Source organism: Apodemus sylvaticus, chromosome 20 (assembly GCF_947179515.1).
Source record: "Apodemus sylvaticus chromosome 20, mApoSyl1.1, whole genome shotgun sequence".
Classification (NCBI taxonomy): Eukaryota; Metazoa; Chordata; class Mammalia; order Rodentia; family Muridae; genus Apodemus; species Apodemus sylvaticus.
The window spans coordinates 49,538,087-49,562,897 of record NC_067491.1 but is presented as its reverse complement, the minus strand read 5'-3'; the positions used below and the strand labels follow the sequence as shown (position 1 = coordinate 49,562,897).

Below are 24,811 nucleotides of genomic sequence, written 5' to 3'. Positions count from 1 at the left end.
ATTACAATACAAACACTCTGACCTAAAGGAAAAAATACTTTTCTATGACTGCTTTAGTTTCCTAAAAACCTGAAACATGCAATGTAGGTACATACATGAAAGAGAAGAAAAGCCTTTTACTCTATGTGCATCAAATGCACTAACTTCCACAGAGAAACTGAGTAACATGCAGCCTGCCCAAGTAATTATCACAATCACTGAGTAAGATCAATCAAGTGAGCTGAGGATGGAAAACTGCACATACAGAGGGTTAAGTGGGTAACTGCCCGTGCAGGGGTTTAGCCCAGGAGGACTAAGGGTTAAGTGGGTAACTGCCTGTGCAGGTGTTTAGCCCAGGAGGACTAAGGGTTAAGTGGGTAACTGCCCGTGCAGGGGTTTAGCCCAGGAGGACTAAGGGTTAAGTGGGTAACTGCCTGTGCAGGGGTTTAGCCCAGGAGGACTAAGGGTTAAGTGGGTAACTGCCCGTGCAGGTGTTTAGCCCAGGAGGACTAAGGGTTAAGTGGGTAACTGCCCGTGCAGGGGTTTAGCCCAGGAGGACTAAGGGTTAAGTGGGTAACTGCCCGTGCAGGTGTTTAGCCCAGGAGGACTAAGGGTTAAGTGGGTAACTGCCTGTGCAGGTGTTTAGCCCAGGAGGACTAAGGGTTAAGTGGGTAACTGCCTGTGCAGGGGTTTAGCACAGGAGGACTAAGGGTTAAGTGGGTAACTGCCCGTGCAGGGGTTTAGCCCAGGAGGACTAAGGGTTAAGTGGGTAACTGCCCGTGCAGGGGTTTAGCCCAGGAGGACTAAGGGTTAAGTGGGTAACTGCCCGTGCAGGGGTTTAGCCCAGGAGGACTAAGGGTTAAGTGGGTAACTGCCCGTGCAGGGGTTTAGCCCAGGAGGACTAAGGGTTAAGTGGGTAACTGCCTGTGCAGGGGTTTAGCCCAGGAGGACTAAGGGTTAAGTGGGTAACTGCCCGTGCAGGTGTTTAGCCCAGGAGGACTAAGGGTTAAGTGGGTAACTGCCCGTGCAGGGGTTTAGCCCAGGAGGACTAAGGGTTAAGTGGGTAACTGCCCGTGCAGGGGTTTAGCCCAGGAGGACTAAGGGTTAAGTGGGTAACTGCCTGTGCAGGGGTTTAGCCCAGGAGGACTAAGGGTTAAGTGGGTAACTGCCTGTGCAGGTGTTTAGCCCAGGAGGACTAAGGGTTAAGTGGGTAACTGCCCGTGCAGGGGTTTAGCACAGGAGGACTAAGGGTTAAGTGGGTAACTGCCCGTGCAGGGGTTTAGCCCAGGAGGACTAAGGGTTAAGTGGGTAACTGCCCGTGCAGGGGTTTAGCACAGGAGGACTAAGGGTTAAGTGGGTAACTGCCCGTGCAGGGGTTTAGCCCAGGAGGACTAAGGGTTAAGTGGGTAACTGCCTGTGCAGGGGTTTAGCCCAGGAGGACTAAGGGTTAAGTGGGTAACTGCCCGTGCAGGGGTTTAGCCCAGGAGGACTAAGGGTTAAGTGGGTAACTGCCCGTGCAGGGGTTTAGCCCAGGAGGACTAAGGGTTAAGTGGGTAACTGCCCGTGCAGGGGTTTAGCCCAGGAGGACTAAGGGTTAAGTGGGTAACTGCCCGTGCAGGGGTTTAGCCCAGGAGGACTAAGGGTTAAGTGGGTAACTGCCCGTGCAGGGGTTTAGCCCAGGAGGACTAAGGGTTAAGTGGGTAACTGCCTGTGCAGGGGTTTAGCCCAGGAGGACTAAGGGTTAAGTGGGTAACTGCCTGTGCAGGTGTTTAGCCCAGGAGGACTAAGGGTTAAGTGGGTAACTGCCCGTGCAGGGGTTTAGCCCAGGAGGACTAAGGGTTAAGTGGGTAACTGCCTGTGCAGGGGTTTAGCCCAGGAGGACTAAGGGTTAAGTGGGTAACTGCCCGTGCAGGTGTTTAGCCCAGGAGGACTAAGGGTTAAGTGGGTAACTGCCCGTGCAGGTGTTTAGCCCAGGAGGACTAAGGGTTAAGTGGGTAACTGCCCGTGCAGGGGTTTAGCCCAGGAGGACTAAGGGTTAAGTGGGTAACTGCCTGTGCAGGGGTTTAGCCCAGGAGGACTAAGGGTTAAGTGGGTAACTGCCTGTGCAGGGGTTTAGCCCAGGAGGACTAAGGGTTAAGTGGGTAACTGCCTGTGCAGGTGTTTAGCCCAGGAGGACTAAGGGTTAAGTGGGTAACTGCCCGTGCAGGGGTTTAGCCCAGGAGGACTAAGGGTTAAGTGGGTAACTGCCTGTGCAGGGGTTTAGCCCAGGAGGACTAAGGGTTAAGTGGGTAACTGCCCGTGCAGGTGTTTAGCCCAGGAGGACTAAGGGTTAAGTGGGTAACTGCCCGTGCAGGTGTTTAGCCCAGGAGGACTAAGGGTTAAGTGGGTAACTGCCTGTGCAGGGGTTTAGCCCAGGAGGACTAAGGGTTAAGTGGGTAACTGCCTGTGCAGAGGTTTAGCCCAGGAGGACTAAGGGTTAAGTGGGTAACTGCCCATGCAGGGGTTTAGCCCAGGAGGACTAAGGGTTAAGTGGGTAACTGCCTGTGCAGGTGTTTAGCCCAGGAGGACTAAGGGTTAAGTGGGTAACTGCCCATGCAGGGGTTTAGCCCAGGAGGACTAAGGGTTAAGTGGGTAACTGCCCGTGCAGGGGTTTAGCCCAGGAGGACTAAGGGTTAAGTGGGTAACTGCCCATGCAGGGGTTTAGCCCAGGAGGACTAAGGGTTAAGTGGGTAACTGCCTGTGCAGGGGTTTAGCCCAGGAGGACTAATTTTACTCATAACTATTGATATACAATTTAACCACCGACTACATGAATTTTGATTAGGTATGCATAATAAAACTGTTCAAGATATCATTGCAGGTCAATTGTGTGATGGTTTATTAAATCAAATGACCTATTTAAAACTTACGAAGTAGATAAAAATGATGCTTACTCTTGGATCACTCTGTACTTACATGTAATCTAGCTGCATCAACAGCATTCTCATATACATCGTCTAAATAAATCGGGAAGACAGCACGATGCCAGTACAGAAAACAACAGTCACACTGGGCTTGGACACTACAATATAAGGCAGTAAGGATTAGTGGTAGCAACCTAAGTATCCTTAAACAACACAGAAGAATGACCCTCTATGCTGAGGGGAAGAGATCTGTCTTCCTCACCTTACATTCTCTGAATCACTTCACCCAACATTATTTCACAGTCAGAAAACTAAGTTATTTTTCAAACTGAGCAAATGTAACAAAACATTTTAATACCCTACATTACCAAAATTCTGTATATGGTTTAGTTTAAGACTGCTGAAAAACCCAGGCTACTAAATGGATGTTTAAAAAACTCCTCCATATTATCTGAAATAATATTTGAATTACATGTATAATTTACATGTCTCCACAATGAAAAGTAAGTTGTAAGGACTAAGGCCTTCGGATCCCCTCACTGTTTTGTTTTGCTGTTCCAGCCCTCCAAATCTTATGCAATCACTATCTATTAAATACCAGCATTCTGTGAGATGGAGCTTAACCTGGTCTAGCCAGTTCCAGGCTACCCAGGACTAAACAATGAAATCCTGTATTAAAAAAAAAAAAGTCACCACAAAACCGTATCACACAGAGCCATCGTCTTTGCTACCCAATTACTCTGTAATGACTTACAGAAGAGATTACCCCATGGATCTTACAGTGACAGTCCAGCATTTCTTTCAAGGACTGAAAATTAAACACCACAAACTACAAAAATACCAGCTTCCCAGAACAGCAAAGGCAATTACAAAGACTAAATGAAAACTGTGCTGTAATCCAATAGCTGAACTTTGTAAAAAGTCTAGGCTCACCATCCCTTCAGGAAACCTATACTCACTCAATCCAAAGAGAAAAAAAACCTGACACAGCATCTGCCAATCAAGCCTCTCACATCAGTTCAACCCTATGACTGTTTTCTGCAACTGCAATTCAAATTTCACCTCCAAATACAATTACACAATATGGTGTGTCATGGGTCTTCCAGTGTCTCACAAAGGATAAAGCTCTATTATAAAGCAGCAGGTTGGGAAGTTCAATGGCGACATGCTAAAATACAGACAATGGATAGATACTATAATCTGCCAGATACCCTGAGGGACCTCTGCTTTGTGTCACGTCAAGTCGTCCAGGGAATTCAAGCTTCCTGTGAAAGCAAAGCTACAACAGGACGAGATTGTAGACGGTCTCCTGTTGGTCACATTCCAAGAGTCACAGAGAGGAACTAAGGTGCCTGTGGATCTTAGCACCCTGCTCTGGCTGTGCTCAGTGTGGTGACGGGCCTGTGATCTCAGCACTGCAGGACCAGCCTGGGCCCCACAGTACACAGAGGTTGGCAGTGGCTTGAGGAGGCTTGGGGAGGGAGGGAATAGCTGTTCTATCACCCCGGGCCCTCAACTATCACACACCCAGTTCTACTCACCGTTCTCTGAGCTCACTGATAAGATCTAGCTTCTTCATGACCACTTGAAGGGGAAAGAGTTCTTCATCTTTAAATGTTTTCTAGGGAAACAGAAGAAGGGAAAAGATAGAAGTGTAATTACTACAAGGCCAAGTTTCTTAGGCTAATAAATGAGCTGTGAACTTCTGACTTCACACTGATCCCTTTTATAAGAGCAATAAACTTACCATTTGTGTGCCGACGCTCAATGCCAAAGAAACAATAAGTCGTCGTTGTTTTGTGCTTGGTCCATTTAAAGTGTTTTCAGCCAAAACAAGAGCAGATAGCACATCAAGACGCTGTTCACTATATTTTTTGTCTGAAATTACTCTTTTCTTAAAGGTGAAACAGAAAATTATTAGTTTTAATTCTAACATGGTTAGGTTTCAAAAGAAAGAGAAGCCTCTATTCTGTTCTCTTTGGCACAGATGCGGAGAGCACAGAACAACAGAACAACACTCAGTCCGCTACTCTGACTTAGCCTCTCTACTGTCTCTCTGAGCACTGTCAGGAAGAGCAAACATAGTGGGCTTACTTTAAACACATTCACATCAATCCAACTAGAAAAAAATTTCTAAAAATGAGGGGTTAAAACCTTTCTCTTCCTTCTACTGAGATTAGCTGCTACTGGGGTTTTCAGTAGGTTACACGGGGCACCCAGGGATTCAGACAAGTTAGGCTCTGGGTTAGATGGCTTCCCTGTAAGCTGGCTAATGCACTGATTACATTAGAGTACCAATCTGAGCACATTTAAGGTGAGCCAGGCTGAGTTCTGAGACATACAGAACAGACATAATACAGGTGCTATTTCATACAAAGGCAATACTCGCTCTTGTATGAAATAGCACCTGTATTAGTCAAGCATGGTAGCTTTTCAGAGACTGCATTCCTGCTAATTGTTAAGATTACAAACTGCACTATAGAAATAACACATCTGGCAGGAACAGCATAGAGGCCACCCAGAAAATACAGATAATACATCAGGACACGATCCCTTAATTATGCTGGGTACAAATACTCTGCATACCTTGGCTACAGAGATAGAATTAAGAGCCTGATGTTGAAGGTGCTGTGTTATATGTGACACCGAATCCGCTACAACCATGCTTCTTCTGTAGAACATATGCTCTATTGCCTAAAAGAAATAAAAGTAACTTTGCAAAAATTAACTTAAAACTTAAATGTAAAATAATTAAAGAAAGTCTTCATGGCCCTAGGAAAGGAAGGAATTTTTAAATGAGATTAGAGGAGGGTGAGGGAAAAAAATCAGAACACACACAGACGGACACACACATACACAGACACACACACCGACAGAAATCCACCACTTGGGATCTCAGAGAAGTTTCAGTCTTTAAGTGCTCGCTTGCTTCACACTCATGAAGAACCCAGTCTGATTTCCCATACCTACATAAAAACCAGCCAGGCATGGCGGTGCAAGCTTATCACCTCAGTGCCTAGAAGACAGAGGAGGATCCCTGGAGCCTTGCGAGCCTCACTGGTAAGCCCCAGACACCTGTCTCAAACAACAAGGTACATAGCTTCAAAGAATCATTACCTGAGGTTGACCTCTGGCCTCTACACACAGGCGCACATACATATACCCCTATACACAAAGACACACACACATAAACAAAACATGCTGGAAAATTCAACTGCATTAAAATTAAGCACCTGCACTTGTCAAAAGTCATTAAAAAATAAAATAAGACATCCACTAAATAAAAGATTCTTTTCTACAAATATTCTAAATTCCAAATAAATCAAAGACTTTTTTTTAACCAATGGAACCACCCTCCAAAAGCATAAATAGGGTTTTTTTAAAAACAGAAATGCAGTAAGTAAACAAAATATTCCCTATTGTCAACACTTAAGTGCTAATTACTGAAAATGGTCAAAACAACGTGTGCTCACTAACTGACTTATTGACAGGCGGGCGCAGAGGAACAGGCCTACAATCCCTGCATTTGGAAAAGTCAGGAGAACTGCTAAGCAAAGGTAACCCAGGGTGCTGGCTAATTTTATGTCACCCTCACTCAAGGCAGAGTCAGCTGAAAGAAGGGAACCTCAATTGAAAACATGCCTCCAAAAGATCCAGCTGTAAGGAAGGCATTTGCTTAACTGGTGATAGATAGGGAGGGCCCAGTGCACTGTGGTGGTGTCATCCCTCAAATGGTGGTCTGGGCTTCTATATAAGCAGGCTAAACAAGGCAGTAAGCAGCACTCCTCCATGGTGTCTACATCAGCTCCTGTTCCAGATTCCTGCCCTGTTTGTTTCTACCCTCACCATTTTTAATGATGAATTGTTATTTGGAACTTTGAGTAAAATAAACTCTTTCCTCCCCAGGCTGCTTTGGGTCACGGTGTTTCAGCACAGCAATAGTAACCCTAACCAAAACAATAGTGAGGCCCTGTCTCAAAGAAAAACAAAAAATACTTGATATTACAGAATGACAGACAGAAAGAAACAGAGAGAGAGAGAGAGAGAGAGAGAGAGAGAGAGAGAAAGGTAGGAAGGAAAGGAGGAAGGAAAGAGGGAGCAAAGAAAGAAACAAACAAAGAAGCAAAGAAAAAAGAAAGAAACAAAGAAAGTAAGTAAGTTAGTTCTAAGAAAGTACAGATCTAAAGTCCATGATCACTGGAAACTTACCAGTAAATCTGAGTCTTAATTTCATAGCTAGGCTCTTCTGCCTAGGAGGAGTTAGGCTAAAAACCATTTTACATTCCATTAAGTGTGCTCACTGTGGAGTCACCTGATTCTCTCTCCAGCCACTGTCCACTCACAGACCCACTGTTTTCTCTAAACTATAATCAACAGGCCACATAAACTGACCTCATTTGCATGTGAATACTTATAAATACTGGATATTTTAATACAAATATTTTTTAATTCCTGCAACTTGCTTTTTAACACTTCTGGGAATAAAACAGTTACTAGTACCACTAAATCTATCTCTCCTTCCTTCTCATGAGCGTAGCTACTAGTGGAGTTGAAAGCCACAGATGGCCACCTCACTCTTTCAATTTCACAGGGATGGACATGCAAGCCCCACAGCTTCACTTTCAGGAGAGCTTTCAGGAACTTACACAGGGCACCCAGGGCCCTCCACGACAGGCTGGGCTCCGGGTTAGCCGGTTTCCCTGACTGTGTGCGAAGGCACCGATTAGCCCAGGGACCCATCTGAGCCTGGTGAGAGGAGCCAGGCTGAGCTGAGACTGCCAGTGCACGTGGCTGGATAAAGCAGGCCTGTGTTAGTCAAACATGAGAGCTTTTCAGAGGTTTTCCAACTTTAAGTTCGCCTTCTCCTACATTTGTGTTCTGATGTGAACAGAAAGTAAGACTCCGCCCCCAAGAGTGTCCTACTATAGCTGAAGCCATGCCCTGAGCCCAGGTGGCAAAGCAAAGCAGTGCTGACTTACCTTGAGAAGCTCAATGAGCCTGCACAACGCCTTCACGGAGGTTTTGGTCATAGGCTTCTGCATGGACATGTAGAGATTCATTGTGGTCTTAATAATGGTGCTAATACTATATGCATATAAGAAACCCTACAAAAGAAAATCAACAGTGGAATTGCAGATTTCCTTCAGACTTTGTTCTCCATGTATGTTATACACAAGTATGCCAATAGCCAGCATTTCTAAAGTCTCATTATTTTTATGTGTATGGGCATTATATCTGCATGTATGTCTGTACAACACATGAATGCAGTGCCTGAGGCCAGAAGTAGATGTTGGAGCTCTTGGAACGGTGTTATAGGCAATTATGTGCTGCTGAATTAAACATGGGTCCTCTGGAAGAACACCTAGTGCTCCTAACCTGTGAGTCAGGTCTCCAAACATCAATGTCCCTTCTTTCCAAGTCAATTCTTAAAGAGTTAGAAATACTGACAACACTATGAGTTTTGAAGCAGCCCTTAATAATTTCCTGAACAACCAAATACCAGACATGTAGACATTTACTGGCTTTTAAAAAGCTGTTCACTTAAAGAAAATGAAAACCCCTTCCGTAAAATGGTGTGTAAGTGCCAGGGAAATACCTAACAACTCATCCTCATCTTAACTGCTGAGAAGACAAGACCCCATCTGCTGATACTCAGAGCAGGGAACCACGGACTAAGAAAAACTGGCAGCTGGGAAGAGCTGCTTCCCTGAACAATGCAGACACGCAGAGGACTCGTGAGCACCTAGCTAATAGCACCCTTCCTCTCTGCCGGCTCTCACCCTGTGGGTCAGATGTTTAAATTATGCTTTATAACTAGCAGAATCAGGTTAGAGACTAGCAACAGAATGATTTTACAGCTGGAGGTCACCACAACCAAGGAGCGGACAGCTCAGCAGGTGGAGAACCACTGCCTAGTCCAGCCCCAGTCTACCTAAGATCTGTCTCTGTCAGCTTTCTCTATCTAGCCCAAGAACTGGAGCACATTCTCTCCTCCCCTCTCCTCCTGTTCAGGAAGGAGCACATTAAATGTTTGAGTGCTTAAAAGTATTTTTTAACTCTTCTAAACTCCAGGAAGACTAAATAGTAAATGACATGATGGGTGAGATTATACATTTTGTGTGTGTGTGTGTGTGTGTGTGTGTGTCCATCCATAGAGGCCACTGGATCTGCTGGAGCTGGAGTTAGTGATGATTTTGAGTAGCGGAAATTTGAACTCAGGCCCTCTGAGAAAGTGGCTCCTGTAACTGCTGGGCCGTTTGTCCAGCCCCTCACGTTTTCATTTAACCCTCCAAAGGGTGTGAGACTACATACACATTCCATGTGTTCCCCTCCCTAGTTCTCCACCTCTCTAACTCCCACCCACTCAACTTTGTGTTCATTTTCCTTCAAATTAACACAAAACAACAAACAAAAAACCCACAAAAAACAAAAGTCTACTAAAACAAAACCAGGCGTTGGGGGTGGGAAGTACATACGCATAAAATCATGGGATTTGTTTCCTGTTAGCCAACAGCTCCTGGACGTGGGCTCTGAGTGGGATTTTTTCCATTGGAAACAACCTGATTTTCCTTTGCCAGCAGGCATCAATAGCAAATATCTTCTTGGTTAGGGCTAGGATCCAGTATCTGCTTTCCCATCTCCTCTGGCTGGAAACTGTCCTGGTCTTAGGTGTGATGCCACAGTCTCCGAGTTAACTCTCCTATTCTAGTCTCTTCTTTATTGATCCATAACACTACATTCTATTTTCCCTTCCTTGAGAGACCCTCCTCTTCCTCCTGGTACCTGACCTCTTGGTTATTCAGACTGCAGACACATTCCAGAATTTTACAAGCTAGCATTCAAATAAACATAAGAGAAACTATACAGTCCTCCTCTTCTGAGGGTCTGGGTCGCCTCACTCAGAATGTTCTTATCTAACTCCATCCATTTACCTACAAATTTCACAATTTCATTTTTCTTAACAACTGAGCAATACTCCAGTGTATCAATGTACCATATTTTCATTATCCATCCTTCTGCTGAGGGACATCCAATTTCTGTCTCTTATGAATAGAGCAACAATGAACACGGATGAGCAGGGATGTCTGAGGTACGATGTAGAGTCCTTATTCCGAGAGCGGAACAGCTGGATCTCCAGTTGACTGAGACCCACACTGACGGGCTGGACACATCTGCACTCCACCAGCAGTGAATGAACGTTCTCCTTTCCCTGCATCCTCAACAGCACACACTGTCATCTGGTTTACTATCTTGGCCATGCTGAACGGGATTAGAGGAAATCTCAAAGTAGCTGTAACTTCTCTCTGATGCAAGGATACAGTACTACTCTGTGTCACCATCTGTGCCGCCTCTTTCCCTGCTAAGCTCTGTGCTCCATGGAACTGGGTTGTTTTTCTTGATGCTCAGTGTTTTCAGTCTTTATGTATTTAGATATTAACCTTCTATCAGATTTGCAATTGGGAAAGATGTTTTCCAATTCTTTAGCTGTTACTCTGTCCACATGATAGTGTCCTTTGCAGTCCTGGAGCATACCAGTTTCATGGGGTCCCATTTATTAATCAATCTTTGGGACTATGCTACTAGTGTCCTGTCCAGAAAAATCCTACTTGTGCTACCCTCAGGCTGAGGTGCTTGATGCTTCGGGAGTTGAGTTTTGTGCAGGATGACAGAAATGGATCTAGTGCATTCTTCTACATGCGCCCATCACTTGACAGCACCAACATTTGCTAAAGATACTGTCTTTTCTCCAATGTCTATTTTTAACTTTTCGTTCAAATGAGGTGTCCACAGGTAGGAATGTATGTGATGTCTGAATCTTCGATTTGATTCCACTGATAATGTGTCTGTCTGTAGGCCAATACCATGCCATTTTTATTATCAAAGCTCTGTATTACAACTTGACATCTAGAATGATCATACATCTGGCAGTTCTCTTATTATTCAGGACAGTTTTAACTGTCCTAAGTTTTTTGTGTTTCTATATGCAATTGAAGATTGTTTTGCTCAATTTCTACTTAGAACTGTGTTGGTATTTTGATGGGAATTGTATTGAATATAAGGATTGCTTTTGGTAGAATAGCCATTTTCAGACTATTAACCCAGAAGAATGGGTGGCCTTTCCATCTTCTGGTGTCTTCAATTTCTTTTCTTCACTCTCAAAGTTTTTATTGTATAAGGCTTTCATTTGTTTGGTAAGAGTTATCACAAGATATACATATTTTTGAAACTATTATAAAAGACACTGTCGCTGGGAGGTGGTGGTGCACGCCTTTAATCCTAGCACTCAGAAGGCAGAGGCAGGCAGATTTCTGAGTTCAAGGCCAGCCTGGTCTACAGATTGAGTTCCCAGACAGCCAGGGCCAAACAAAGATACCCTATCTCAAAAAACAAAAAAACAAAACAAACACCACACACACACACACACACACACAAATAAAAAAATTTTTAAAAAGACACTGTTTCCTGGCTTTTACTATGTCTGTCATTTGTATATAGGAAGACAGGTGACTTCTGTGGGTTAACTTTGTATCTTACTACTTTGCAGGTTAAGTAAGTGATTCTCTGAATTTCCTCAGTGTCTGCTGTAATCCTCCCCTTCATGTCTAATTTTATGAATTTGGATCTTCTCCTGTCTTTTGGTTAATTTGGCTAAGTACCTGCTAGTCAGCTTCCTAACCACATGTAAGAAAGCACTATCCCAGACTGACTCTTTCTGACTAGCAGTGTACACACAGTGGCAAATGCCAGTCTCCCTGACCTTACTAGCTCTGTGTGGGAGAGAAGTGCTCAGCATAGAGAGTGGCAGACATCTACGGAGGACAGTGTCCCGAGAGGGGCGAGGCTGAGGCTTGCAGCACACTCTTTTACCTGTAGCTACTTCCTGGCACGTGTGGATCTCTAGTGATGCTTTTTGTTGATCATTTATGTCCAATATTTTTTTATTTGTATCCAATATTAACACAGTTGCACATACACTAAATACATGTAATTTTTTAATTAAAGATAAAAGAAATCCTCATGTATCTAGAAATAAAAAAGCATCTTTCGAGAATGCCCGGAGGAGCAGTGGCAAGCAGGTCAGGCCTTGCAGCCAAGCCTGAGGGCCGGAGTGTGCTCTTCAGGAGCGCTCCTTTCCAGACATACACGAACCTGCCCGGGAGCCAGAGGCACTGAATCCCCTGAAGTCCAGGGAATCAAACTTGGAATCTTTGCAAGAGCAAGTGCTCTCACCCCCTGAGCTGTCTCTGAAGCTCCTCATTTTGTTTAAATATAAAACATAACCCTTCCTTTTCGAGTTGTGATCAAGTGTTATTTCTGTAAATTAAAGTCACAAATTACACCCAAAATATTCTAAGGAAGAACATGCAACTACCTGTATGAAAACATTACATCTGTTGGTGAGGTCTTCAGCAAATGTATCCATTCTCTGCTCTTTAGATAACATAGACTCCATCTTCATCATCCACGAGCTTACAAAGACGTAGTAAGACTGCACATCTCTAGCAAAGGAACACAAACAAAAACACACGTCCATAACTCTTATTGACAAGAGTAAAATATTCCTTCCAGCAGTAACTGTCCACTTCTGGCCTTCAAAAGGAATCCTATATGCATATTAAGTTACTGAACTTAAAGCTATGCAGAGCACCTGTTCAAGCCAGGCATTAATTCTAGCTGAGAACACAACAGGTGAAAAGCCCTGGCACCTTGAAGCTCAGATTCTAGGAAGGAGAGCTGTCGAATAAAGCAATAACCAAAGCCAAAGCAACCTTTAAATGCTGGGGATACACCCTTCGGGGAGGGGCAGACAGGGGTAGGTCTCTAATTTTAAGTAAGATGATCAGAGCAGGCTCACAGTGTGGGTGATTCTGAGCCATGTTCTGGCCAGACTAATACGATGTACAAACATGTAAAAAAAGAGAGTTTAAGGAGTGTAAGCAACAAGTGCAAAAGCCCTACGGCTTCGGGAGCTATACCCAGCTTGTTCAGTAACAACAGAAACCCAGGATGGCCAGAGTACAAAGGGGAGGAGGAGGAGGAACAGAAAAGCACAGCAGAGGTAGGGAGCTGGGAGAGTGGGAAGGGACTGGGAAGGCCTTGTGGAGAGCATGCACTTCAACTCAAGTGCCTGAGAGAAGTCGCTGCAGATGAGTGGTTTTAAGAGATCACTATCACTTTGCCTGATGTGTAGAAAACAAGCCGTCATAAGGCTAACACCTATAAAACAACTATAATAACACAGGAGGAAAGAAGACAACATCTTTAACAAGAGTAAAAACAGTGGCAGCAGAGGCAAGACGTTCAGCAGGTAAGAGCACTTCCAGCCGGGCAGTGGTGGCACATGCCTGTAATCCCAGCACTTCCGGAGGCAGAAGCAGGCAGATTTCTGAATTCGAGGCCAGCCTGGTCTACAGAGTGAGTTCCAGGACAGCCAGGGCTACACAGAGAAAACCTGTCTCAGAAAAAAAAAAGCAAAAAGCAAAAAACAAACAAACAAACAAAAAAAAAATGAGCGCTGCCTACTCTTACAAAGAACCTGAGTTCAGTTCTCAGCACCCACACGGCTGCTCACAACTAAAGTTACAACTCCAGCTCTAGAGGATTGGCCTCTGTGGGCACCTACACATATATGGCATTTGTAGCTAGGCACATATAGGTTTTGCTTTTTAATGAAAAAAAAAATAGTAAAAGTAGCCAGAATCTGAATTTAAAAGCTAATTGGAATGTTTATGCTATACAATAACTATTCTAAACTTGACACAAATTAACTCATTCAAACCCATATTAACCTTATGCAGTAGTTAGAAAACTCAGGCCCTCAGGAGGACTTTAAGCAAGGTATGAATATACCCAGCCCATGCCTATCACTGGGGGACTGAAAGAACCCTTACTATGATCATCTGCATGTATTACACTGAGTCGCTACCCAGATAAAGCATGACCCATCACATACCCAATTACACTTGCCTCACTCCCCTGCCTCAGTCACACAGTACAGGTCACACATTAACTCAGCCTGCTTCCTCATAACTTAATACCTCTTCTTCCCTTAGAAACCGTTAATGGTAGACATCCTGCTTCGGACAGGACTGAAGCGTCTTACGCTGCAGAAGAACCTTTCATTTCAGTGAGCCTCCCCTCTCTCTGCCCCACTCTGTGTGTCTCTCTCCTCCTTTTCCTCCCCAAACCTAACTGCAGGGACCATGTTCTTCATTTTACAGAAGATGAAACTCCGCACAAAGTAATCTGTCCTGCCCGCATCGGGAGCCAGGATTAAAGCCCCAACCTGGGACGCTTCCGTTCCATCAGCTACTCAACCAACGCCACATGATGACGCTGCTACTAGTCAGGATAAGCCCCAGCAGCAAACACAAGACAGCAATAGAAGACAGGAAGGAGGGAGGGAGGGAGGAGGTAAAGAAATGGGAGAGGAGAGGACTCACCGTACAGTGTGTGGAAACTGAGGCAGGAAAAACCAATTCTGACCGTAGGAACACATAATAAAAAGTGTTAAATCAGCCTATGCTCAGACACTGTGGATGAAGCAGTTCTGTCTGTCCTGCCACAACTCTTACTGGATCACCGCTGCCTTTCAAGGATAAAAAGTGAAACTGCTCCAGGCTCCAGCTTATTTTGTTGTTGGATGGGAAGGATGGAAGGAATTCAATTATCAATTTGTTAGCTCCATTTTAAAGTATAAATTCGGGAAATACTAAGGGAAAAATAATCCGCTGCCCTGGTAAAAAGCAGTGTCGGTATCTACATAGGAAACGGATGGTCTCTAGAAAATCTCAGACCTCCTTCCTACCCCTTCTCTTCCCATATCAAAAGAAATCCAGGAACCTAGGGAAAATGCAGCTGTGCAGTCTGCCCAACTCTGCCCAAGGGGTCAGGGGCCCTGAGAGCAGGGAGCAGAGGACAGCCCCCTCTCCGCCCCTTTCCACTTCCAGCAACGGAACTGCCTGCAGAGCTGTCACCTCGCAGCTCCCTCTCAAGTGGAGGATCACCCACCCTAAGATTTACAATAGCAGAGTGAATATTAGGTTTGGCACAACTGCAAGGAAACTGGAAGAAAAAAAAACAACCACCATCCTTTCAGATCATGGAGCTCTACACTAACTTTACAGGAATGTAATTAAAACCAAAAAGCCAACAGGTAGCTGGGGTAGTGGCACCCTCCTTTAATCCCAGCACTAGGGAGACAGACATGGTGGATCTGAGTTCAACTCCCTGATTTCAAGGCCAGGGCTATACAGAGATTATGTGTCTTAAAATTAACAAAAAAAAAAAAAAAGCTTTGGGGGTAAAATTCTGTCAGATAAAGGGTCTTAGAAAAAGAAAACATTTAATCTCCACCTACTCAAACTTCCTTCCAGCAGCCTCTGGGCACACAGCCACACGGCAGACTCTGCAGTGTGAGCTCACAGGTCACTTCTCTAAGCCTCCCTCTCCTCATCTGAGGTTATAGCAAACAGCTGAGAGAAGCACGTGACACCTTACACTTGAGTGGATGCCTAGCTGGCCTCAAGCTGTTGAGACTTCAGGTTTAGTCTCTGAGGAAACAGGAACCCCAGAGCAGGAGCCTGCCTCACAGGATGTTCTTTCTTACTGTGCCTTATAGCTGGGACCAGGGAAGGGCCTGGAGACTCGTAGGACATAACGCTGAACTTAGTTGTGCTCATTTCTTCCCCATGAAGATGGGCAGGTGCCATGACACAATGCTACAGTCTTCTGTCCAAAGCCTGCTGCATATCCAAAGTCTACACTGCTGGTAGCTATGTTGTCCTTACCTGGCGTTGTTCCTTCAAAGTCTAGTGTGGCCTTCTACGTAGACCCAAAGAGGTAAAACCTGCTCCCTCCCGAATCTGAATACGTCATATACATTCCGAGACAGCACTCTATCTCCCCTCGGATCTCTCCCCTCAGAGAGAAGGAAGGCGTGCTTCCCAGTCCTCTGATGGAGTCATCCAGCTCGTCTCAGGACACTACACTTGTGGCGCTCTTAAAAGGTGACACCTTCTGGGATCTATCTTTAGCAACATATACACACAACAGACAGACACAATCACACGACACATATACACACACACACCACACACATACGCACACAAAATAGTTTGAGTTTTAAGAAAAAAAGCAAAGTTCTTGACTAATCAATCTTGGGACTGGAGAGATGCTTAGGAAACAGGATTTGCCATGCAAGCCTAAGGTCCGGGGTCTGGGGCCGAGAACCGCGCGGTAGGAGGAGAGCAGCAGCTGCTGCAAGCTGTCTTCTTTCATACATACACACCCAGATACACTAAATACGTTTATGAATAAAGGTAAAAGACGATCAGTGCAGAAACTGTAAATATTGTCTGCTAGTACATATTATCTTGTGACTCAAGTACTTTCATTATCAAATATCTAAACACTTTCTTTACAGTTGTTTTATAAAACTTACTTGGTAAGTGACTGAGCTTTCTGCTGTAGGAAGGTATCCCTGTGTATTTTAATGGCTTGAAGACTTTTTCTGTCTAGAAGTTTGGCAGCTGCTGGCATTTTATGAATCAGAAAATTATCAGGAAACCAAATGATATTAGCAGTTAAAGTGATGGCTGGCACCTGAGGGAAGAGGGAACGTCATAGAACGCAGGCCCAATGATGCTGTGCTCAACAGTGCTACAACACACAGGGAAGGCAGCTCGGAAAACACAACTACCAAAACCTCAGTGTGTTACAGGTTGTGTCTCCCCTCACATTTATTGTAGAAAGAACAAAAGCATTCCCAGTGGGTGGTGAGCACAGCAATTTTATTCTGCATAAATATTAACAGACAGACAGATATACACACAACCGATTTCACAATAGTTAATAATATATAAAAAGCAAAATGAAATTTAACCCTTCATAACTTTACTGCCAGGACATATTAATAAAATACTAGTTTAAAAAAACAACCTTAAAGATAGCTAAGGCCTCAGGGTCTGCTATTATTTGATAGTACTAGACACAAACTAAGTTTCAATTCTGAAACTGGGTGTCCTATCATGGAAATAGCAAAGATGAAAATAACAATTTAATGAGGGCAAAGGGGACAAGCCAAAGGACGGCCATGGTAACAGTACTGACGGGATGTACTTCTGCAATGCCAGCACTCAGGAAGCTGAGGCAGAAGGATGGCTGAGACTGAGGCCAGCCTGCACTACACAGCAAGAGCCTGTCTCAGAAATAAAACAAAGTTAACGTGCACGCACGCACACACACTAAGAATAACATATACATAACCTGATATGAAATAGTTATTTTCATCTACTCTATTTGCTCATTTCAAGAATGTCTGCACTTTAAAATAGCACTACCATTGCTTTTATTTTTGCATGAGTATGTATATTGTGTGCATGTGTGCCTTTGTATGTGTATGGGCACACATGTGCACATGTGGGCACTGACGCCCGTGGCTGACACTAGGTGTCTTTCTCCACTGTATTTATTCATCCAGAATTTTCTGACTCATGCTAGGTAGTATCAGAAGTCAGAAGCTACATCAGCCTTACTTAGCACTGCAGGAACTGAAGGCGGGCTGCCATGCTCATACGACATTACATGAGTTCTGGGAAGCTAGTTTCCAGTCTCAGCATGGATGGCAAGCAGTAAGCCACGGCCCACCTCCCCAGACCTAATTTTCTTTTTAAAACAGCTACATTTCATAAAAAGTAACTTATTCTTTAGTAAACTTTTTATTAGCATTTTCAAATATCTAGCTTTATTAAAATTTACATTGCAAACTGAAAACAAGAAGCTTCAAGTTCTTACCTTCTTACAAATGTCCAATAAAGACTTATAAAACTTTTTATCAACAGTTCGAAAAATCTGAAAGTGCAGTACAAAGAGCCCACAAATTCCAACATACTTTTCTCTCTGGTCAATTTCAGAAGGTTCACCTAACAAAGGAACAACATAAAAATTAAGATAATAGTTGAATCCTTAAGGAAATGTAAACCTGATAAATAAGTCAAACAAGAAATTATATTACCAAGCTTGGCTTCCACGTTTGCAAAAATTGAGCGAATGCTATGTGCAAATTCTTCTGCAAAAGTGCTATTTTTCGACACAGATATTCCTCCATTGAGAGAATCAAACTGCTGTTCAATACAAGCCTACACAGGAAACATTTGAATAGAAATTCAGAGTCTCAGTAACAAGCTATCTAACACCTTGGTAAGGTGAACCACTTGTGTACTCATTTTAACTACCAAATCTGCTCCGAGTCCTTTGACGGGATACAAGCACTTGTACAGGTGCCAGTTATTAGGCACTCACACCCCAAATGAAGAGATAGAGGGGAGCTCGGAGATGAACGGACGGATTCACTGCTTACACATTGGAAAGCAGAGTTTTGATTTTTGTTTTTGAAAAAGGGTCCATGTAGCCCATTATGTCACCAGGATGCCCTCCAACTCAGAGATCTGCCTGCCCCTGCCTCCCAAATGCTGAGACTAACATTGTGTTCCACCACTCACAGCTGAAATCATTTTTAAAATTTGACATGTTTGAGTGTTTCGCCTACATGTGTATCTCTGCCCCACAGGCATGCACTGCCTACAGAGGCCAGAGAGGGCACCACATACCCTGAAACTGGAGTTGCCGATGGTCATGGACCACTATATAGGTAGGTACTAGGAATCAGACCCAGGTCCTCTTCAAGCCAGCACGCCTAACTACAGCTCTCCACACACAACATCTTGTTTAAAGAGTGCAATCCTTTAGAAGGGTGTGCACGTATCTCTCTCTCTCTCTCTCTCTCTCTCTCTCTCTCTCTCTCTCTCTCTCTCTCTCTGTGTGTGTGTGTGTGTGTGTGTGTGTGTGTGTGTGTGCAGGGTCTCACTCTGTAGCCCAAGCTGTCCTCATATTTATGATAATCCTGTTAGGCCTTCCCAATGCCAGGAGACATGGTCATAATGCCCAGCGCTCACATACTGTTTGTGTAGAAATTTCCCAGAAAAAAAAAGCTAAAATAACTACATTTTGTATCTAAGAGATAAACTGGTTTTAAAAACAAAGAGCTAGGGCCAAGCTGTCAAAACTGTGGTAATATAAACCAAAAGTCATGTGACACAGACGGAGTAGAATGGAATGGGATCTCCGGCAGTGCTGTGAGGGCTCTGTAGATGGAGGAGTGCTATGTTTCTAATTGGCTTCAGCTCACTTTCATTTAGAAGGCACCCTATCTGTGTACATCCAAATCACATCCACGGCTGCAGGAAGAACTAACTAAGCGTCTCTGTTGTTTGCCTGGGTTCTGATTTGTTCCTTCACAGGTTTAGGACCCTGAGCATGCCAAGGAAGTGAGTGCTCTCCCACTGATCTATAGCCCCAGCCCTTCAGACCTTTTAAAAGCAGTCTGGAAGCTAGTAACAGACAATATTTAACGCCTTAGACTTGAAATCCTTAGAGGTTTGTCTTTATTTTCTTTTGAGACGGGGCCTCATATGTATCTCAAGGTGACCCAGAATTCACTGTGGACCAGAGACTGGCCTCAGGCTTGCACAGCCTCCTGTGGGATGGGATTGTAAGGATATACATCACCATGCCTGATTCAATTTTATATTTTTGAACAGTTTAATTTTAAAGCCCTCATTTTAAGTAACTTTTCATTTTGTTTATTATTAGATATTGAGTTATGCATTAATAAATTAATAATGACATTTTTTTAAAAGCCAAAGCACTTTCTAAAGAAAAGAAATTCAAAAGTATGCTACAAAAGTGTCCTCCTGTCGTTCTGAGCTGCACCGCCCTCTAAGAACACATATGCTGTCCCTGATAGAGCTCCACTTACCTGGAATATCATTCCATCAAGTAACTGCCCTTCCAGCTTCAGCAAGAACTTCTCAAAGGGCTTTAATTTTTCTTCCTGAATCCCAAATTTTGAAGGGTTGTGATGGACAGATTTCAGCAACCTTGTAAAAGATTTAAAAAAAGATCTTACATCTACCTAACAAATTCTAAAAAGTTAAAAATATTCCAAGAAAAAAAATTGTACATGTTATTCTCACTCAGCTCTTCACAAGGGAAATGGAAATGGTGCAATCCTAATATTTATCCTTCTTTTTTACCCCCCACCCCCGTAAGTTCAATTGCCCGTTGTTCTGTATAACAAAAATTTAGTGACTATTTGTACACTGAATAAAAATGTAAAGACTGTTCCAGGGTGTTTAATAAAATGTGAGGCACAAACTTTCACTTGAACAGAACACAGTGAAAAGAACAAATCGTAACTGTTCTGCAACACTCTGAGAACAAAAACCTATCTACAAATGGGGCTGACTGAGTTCATGAAGACACTGGGCATGACCGGACCAGAGAAATACTTCAGTGCTGAGAGGGAACTGAGTCTGGTTCCCAGCACCCACATCAGTGGCTTACAACGGCCTGACTCTGGTGCAGGGACGCCAACCCCCTCTTCCAGCCTAAGAACCTATACCCATGTGCAGACATACATGGGGACAGACGCAAGCACATACACATACACACAGATAAAAATAAGTCTTTTAAAGACTCAGAATAATTAGTATTTTAATTTTACTCTGAAAGCTAGCACAGATTGGCCGTACAAAGCACAAAACATTTGGTCAGCATACCTTTTGTACATAGTCCAGTGGTCTTTCAGCGTGACATGATTATCAATAATCTCATCCAGGGTAAGTAAAACTGTTAGCAGTTCTCCCAAGTGCTCATACATAGTCTGTCAAAAAACCTTTAATGATTATCATTTAGTCACTAGTTAGAAGTCTCATGTGAACTTTAAAGTAAAACACATTGGGTTAATTATTAAATTAGTGAAAGGAGGAATCAACTGGTTTACTACATACAATACAGGTCTGACCCTCAAATGGTGCCACCAGCCTAAATTGAGTATATTTTGGCTAATATTTCCTCCTTAATCGTGATGCTAAAGATGTGTTCACTGACAACAGAAAATCTGCAGTGGAGCACGACTGGGAAAAATTACAAGTGCCAGATCACAGCAAGTGACGGCCCACTAGCCACAGATGACAGGGACAGAGACAGGGTGGCATGTGAGCATTAGTGCATGTCCTAATCAGTCAAATATGTAAGAAAAATAGAAAAATTAACTTTTACCTGAAAATGGACTCCAGTTGTCTCGATAATTTTGGGTCCTATCCTATAATAAAATAACATCCAAGTTTAAAAATATCATTTTTGGTCACAGTTCATTCTTAACTCAAGAAATAAATACAGGCACATAAGCATGTATTTGTCTTAAACGTGCAGGCACAAGGCACAAAAGTAGACAGAGCCCGGGCTACCCTTGCTGTGCTCTATCATGGGTTAAAGACCTGACAGTGGGCCAACCAGTAACCTTACGTTTTTAAACCTAAAGAATGTGCTTTTGCATAAAAGCAGAAGGAAAAAAATTAATGAACTACTGGAGTTTCTCAATTATTAACTACAATTTTTTACTGTATCAAAACTGGTGCCTGGGAAAGACCTTAAGCACATGCCAGACTGGTTCTTCAGTTCTCACTCTGCCTGCAGAGCACGGCATCACACTTCTAGGCTGGACCACAACGATAAGCCACACAAAGTTCAACTTTACGCCCTGTTCAAGAAAAGTCCCATAACTTTATGAAACGGAGGAGCACTAAAGCAAACAAGGGAAACAACAAACGCTGTGCTGATAAATCTGCATCAGCTTTTCTCTGTGGTGAAACATCTTTAAAACTTTTTTGCTAACATTCTTGTTCCGACAAAATCAGGTTCATAAACTTGGTGAGAATGGAACCTCACTTATCTATAAATACACACATTAAAAAAGGAACACACCTCCAGCAGTGTCTGAACATCCTAAGCATATGTACTGAGTAAACAGATAAGCTATTTTTATTAACTATTTTCTCAAAGTCCTTGCTGCTGCTTTATAGAGCAGACTACTCGTACAGTGCCTTACTTGTTGCTGATGTACAGGGCGGCCAGCTGGTGGATGACGTTCATCACCACTTCGTAGCATCTCGTCACGAAGCAGGACAGCTCCTGAAATGACAAGGTGAGCCGCATTATGAAGCTGCTTTTTCAATGTCAGGCTATTTGGACTGGATGCTGTAACACAACCAAAGCTCTAGTTACCTAGCAGCCAGAGCTCAGAAACCCTCAAGCAATCAACACTTCTTTCCCCTCCTGCAGGCCAGGCCATTCCTCCTCTGCTACCGTGAATTTCACCATTTTATTCTGAGTCTACTGTTTCAGTCACGCGTGAAGCTCCTAAACGGTAGGGCCCATCATCCCTTCCCTATACATGACTGAAGGTCTAAAGAGTGAAAATGGCTGTCAGCTTACAAGTGTAACGAGGACAGAAAGCAATCTCAAGTCACTCTAAATCACTTCCCTTGTCATCTTTTGTAGTGCAGCCATGGCTGTACTGGAACTTGCTCTGTAGACCAGGCTAGCCTTGAACTCAGAGATCCACCTGCCTCTGCCTCCCTCATACTTAGCCACCACCACCTGGCGCATTTGTTATCTTTAATTTATAGATAGATAGATAGATACATCTCCAGCCCCATATACATAACGGGGCTGAAGAGATGGCTCAGTGGCTAAGAGCACTAACTGCTCTTCCAGAGGTCCTGAGTTCAATTCCCAGCAACCACATGGTGGCTCACAAGCATCTGTAATGGGACCCGATGCCCTCTTCTGATATGTCTGAGGACAGCTACACTGTACTACTCATATACAGAAATAATTCTTTTAAAAAAATACATATATATAGCTTAGCACACAGCAAATGCATATCACTTACCCCAAGAATGTTTATCAATAATTATTAATTCTGATCTACCATACCTAGACTTTCTGACAATGTTTTTTAAAGCTCTCAACTTTTAACCTTATAGAACAAATTTCCATCTAAAATACTTAAAACCTTATTAAACCTGCATCTATTCTAAACTGCAAGCCCTGAACAATAATTTTCATTGCTTTATATATGTTGGTCTCACCCGCCAACCAGAGCAGTTTCTAACACACACACACACACACACACACACACTTCCTTCCTTCCTCTGTCTGCAGCAGCCTTCCAGCCTTCCAGCCTTCCTTCCTTCCTTCCTTCCTTCCTGTCTGCAGCAGCCTTCCAGCCTGCCTTCCTTCCTTCCTTCCTGTCTGCAGCAGCCTTCCTTCCTTCCTTCCTTCCTTCCTTCCTTCCTTCCTTCCTTCCTTCCTCTGTCTGCAGCAGCCTTCCAGCCTCCTTCCTTCCTTCCTTCGTCTGCAGCAGCCTTCCAGCCTTCCTTCCTTCCTTCCTGTCTGCAGCAGCCTTCCAGCCTTCCTTCCTTCCTTCCTTCCTTCCTTCCTTCCTTCCTCTGTCTGCAGCAGCCTTCCAGCCTTCCTTCCTTCCTTCCCCTGTCTGTAGCAGCCTTCCTTCCTTCCTTCCCTTCCTTCCTTCCTTCCTCCCTCCCTCTGTCTGCAGCAGCCTGCCTTCCTTCCTTCCCCAGTCTGTAGCAGCCTGCCTTCCTCCCTTCCTTTCCTTCCTTCCTTCCTTCCTTCCTTCCTTCCTTCCTTCCTTCCTTCCTTTCCTTCCTCCCTCTGTCTGCAGCAGCCTTCCCGAAGGTTCCGACAGTACACACGACAGGAAAGCAGCGAAGGCTGTCCCTCCCAGGCTCTTGCTGTGTCCATCAGATAACCTACTAGCTCACCCTCACAGCGGCAGCTCGCATCAGAGCTGGACCGCTTCTTCCAGCGCTCTCAACCTAACCTCAAACTGCTTCTCAGAGGTAGCTGCATCCAACCAAGGCCGCTATGATCGAGCGCTTATCACATAAAGACTATCTCCCTAAGCTGCCAGATTCTATCTCACAAACATAGCCACTTCTCTTTTGTCCCTAGATGAGGAAATATGACCTGCTTTTTCTGGAAGTCTTCACTATTTTCTTCTTCCAGCTTTTCAATTCCTGTGTGATCAAGTGTGTGTGTGTGTGTGTGTGTGTGTGTGTGTTTGCATGCATGTGCTTAGTTTATAATAATAACAAAATAAATTTAAAAAGTCGTTTCTTTTTCAAGCATGCGTGTGCCTATGTATATGTATGCACATGTGTGCAGGTACCCATGGAGAACACAGGCACTGGAGCCCTAGAGATGACGTTTCATGGAGTTATGAGCCAATAAGGGAACAAGTAACTGAACTAGGGTCCTCTGCCAAAACAGTACAAGCTCTTAACCAACGAGCCACCTCTACCACACAAAAACAACATTTTTAAAAATATTTATTTTACTTTTATGTGTATGGGTCTTGTTTGCATGGCTGCCTGTACACTAACCGAGTACCTAGTACCCAAACCAGAACAGAGTACTGGATGGATCTCTTGGAAAGAGTTATAGACAACTGTGAGCCACCATTGGGTGGGTGTTGGGTATTAAAGCCCAGTCCTCTGGAAGAGCAGCAAGTGTTCTTAATGACTGAGCCACTTCTCCAACCCCCCTCAAAATCTTTAAGTTAAAAAAAGGCTTATAAATGTCCATAAATGAAATTATATAAAATACATATAAAAAGATATATTAAAACAATTTTTGAATTGTTCAAGTCTCTTGATACCTTATTCCCCTAAAATCCCGTATAAATCATTTAAGAGTTATGACCTCCTACACTATAACCTCATGCTAAGTAAATGGCTCACTCTCAGAATGCACAAATCCCCAGCAACTAAAGGTTCCGGAACCTTTAAATTATGTATTAATTTTGATGAATAGCGGTACACACCTTTAATCCCAGGATGTGAAGAGGCTGAGGCAGGTGAATCTCTTACAAGTTTGAGGTCAACCTAGTCTACAAAGACAGCCAAGGCTACCTAGTAAGACTGTCTCAAATAAGTAAATAAATAGTTCAAGAGATAGTAAAAATCAGTTACCTTAAAGAGATAAGCGAGAAAAGGAGTTAC

General features: G+C 43.7%; 1 protein-coding gene across 4 annotated transcripts in view; it reads right to left on the bottom strand.

Annotated features, from left to right (window-relative positions):
- The window catches only part of Washc4 (WASH complex subunit 4), a 53,649-nt gene that overhangs the window by 21,787 nt on the left and 7,051 nt on the right, over positions 1-24,811 (bottom strand). For 3 of the 4 annotated variants that reach the window (XM_052164769.1, XM_052164771.1, XM_052164772.1), the window contains exons 7-19: positions 21,835-21,917; positions 21,006-21,048; positions 20,504-20,607; positions 19,702-19,822; positions 17,899-18,022; positions 17,679-17,806; positions 16,327-16,487; positions 12,256-12,382; positions 7,862-7,987; positions 5,469-5,576; positions 4,630-4,776; positions 4,424-4,503; positions 2,935-3,040 (exon numbers count right to left, since the gene is read on the bottom strand). In XM_052164769.1, the coding sequence (XP_052020729.1) occupies positions 2,935-3,040; positions 4,424-4,503; positions 4,630-4,776; positions 5,469-5,576; positions 7,862-7,987; positions 12,256-12,382; positions 16,327-16,487; positions 17,679-17,806; positions 17,899-18,022; positions 19,702-19,822; positions 20,504-20,607; positions 21,006-21,048; positions 21,835-21,917 (1,458 nt within the window). Of the gene's footprint in view, positions 1-2,934; positions 3,041-4,423; positions 4,504-4,629; positions 4,777-5,468; positions 5,577-7,861; positions 7,988-12,255; positions 12,383-16,326; positions 16,488-17,678; positions 17,807-17,898; positions 18,023-19,701; positions 19,823-20,503; positions 20,620-21,005; positions 21,049-21,834; positions 21,918-24,811 lie in introns of those variants that run through there. The other variant, XM_052164773.1, reaches the window with a different exon arrangement.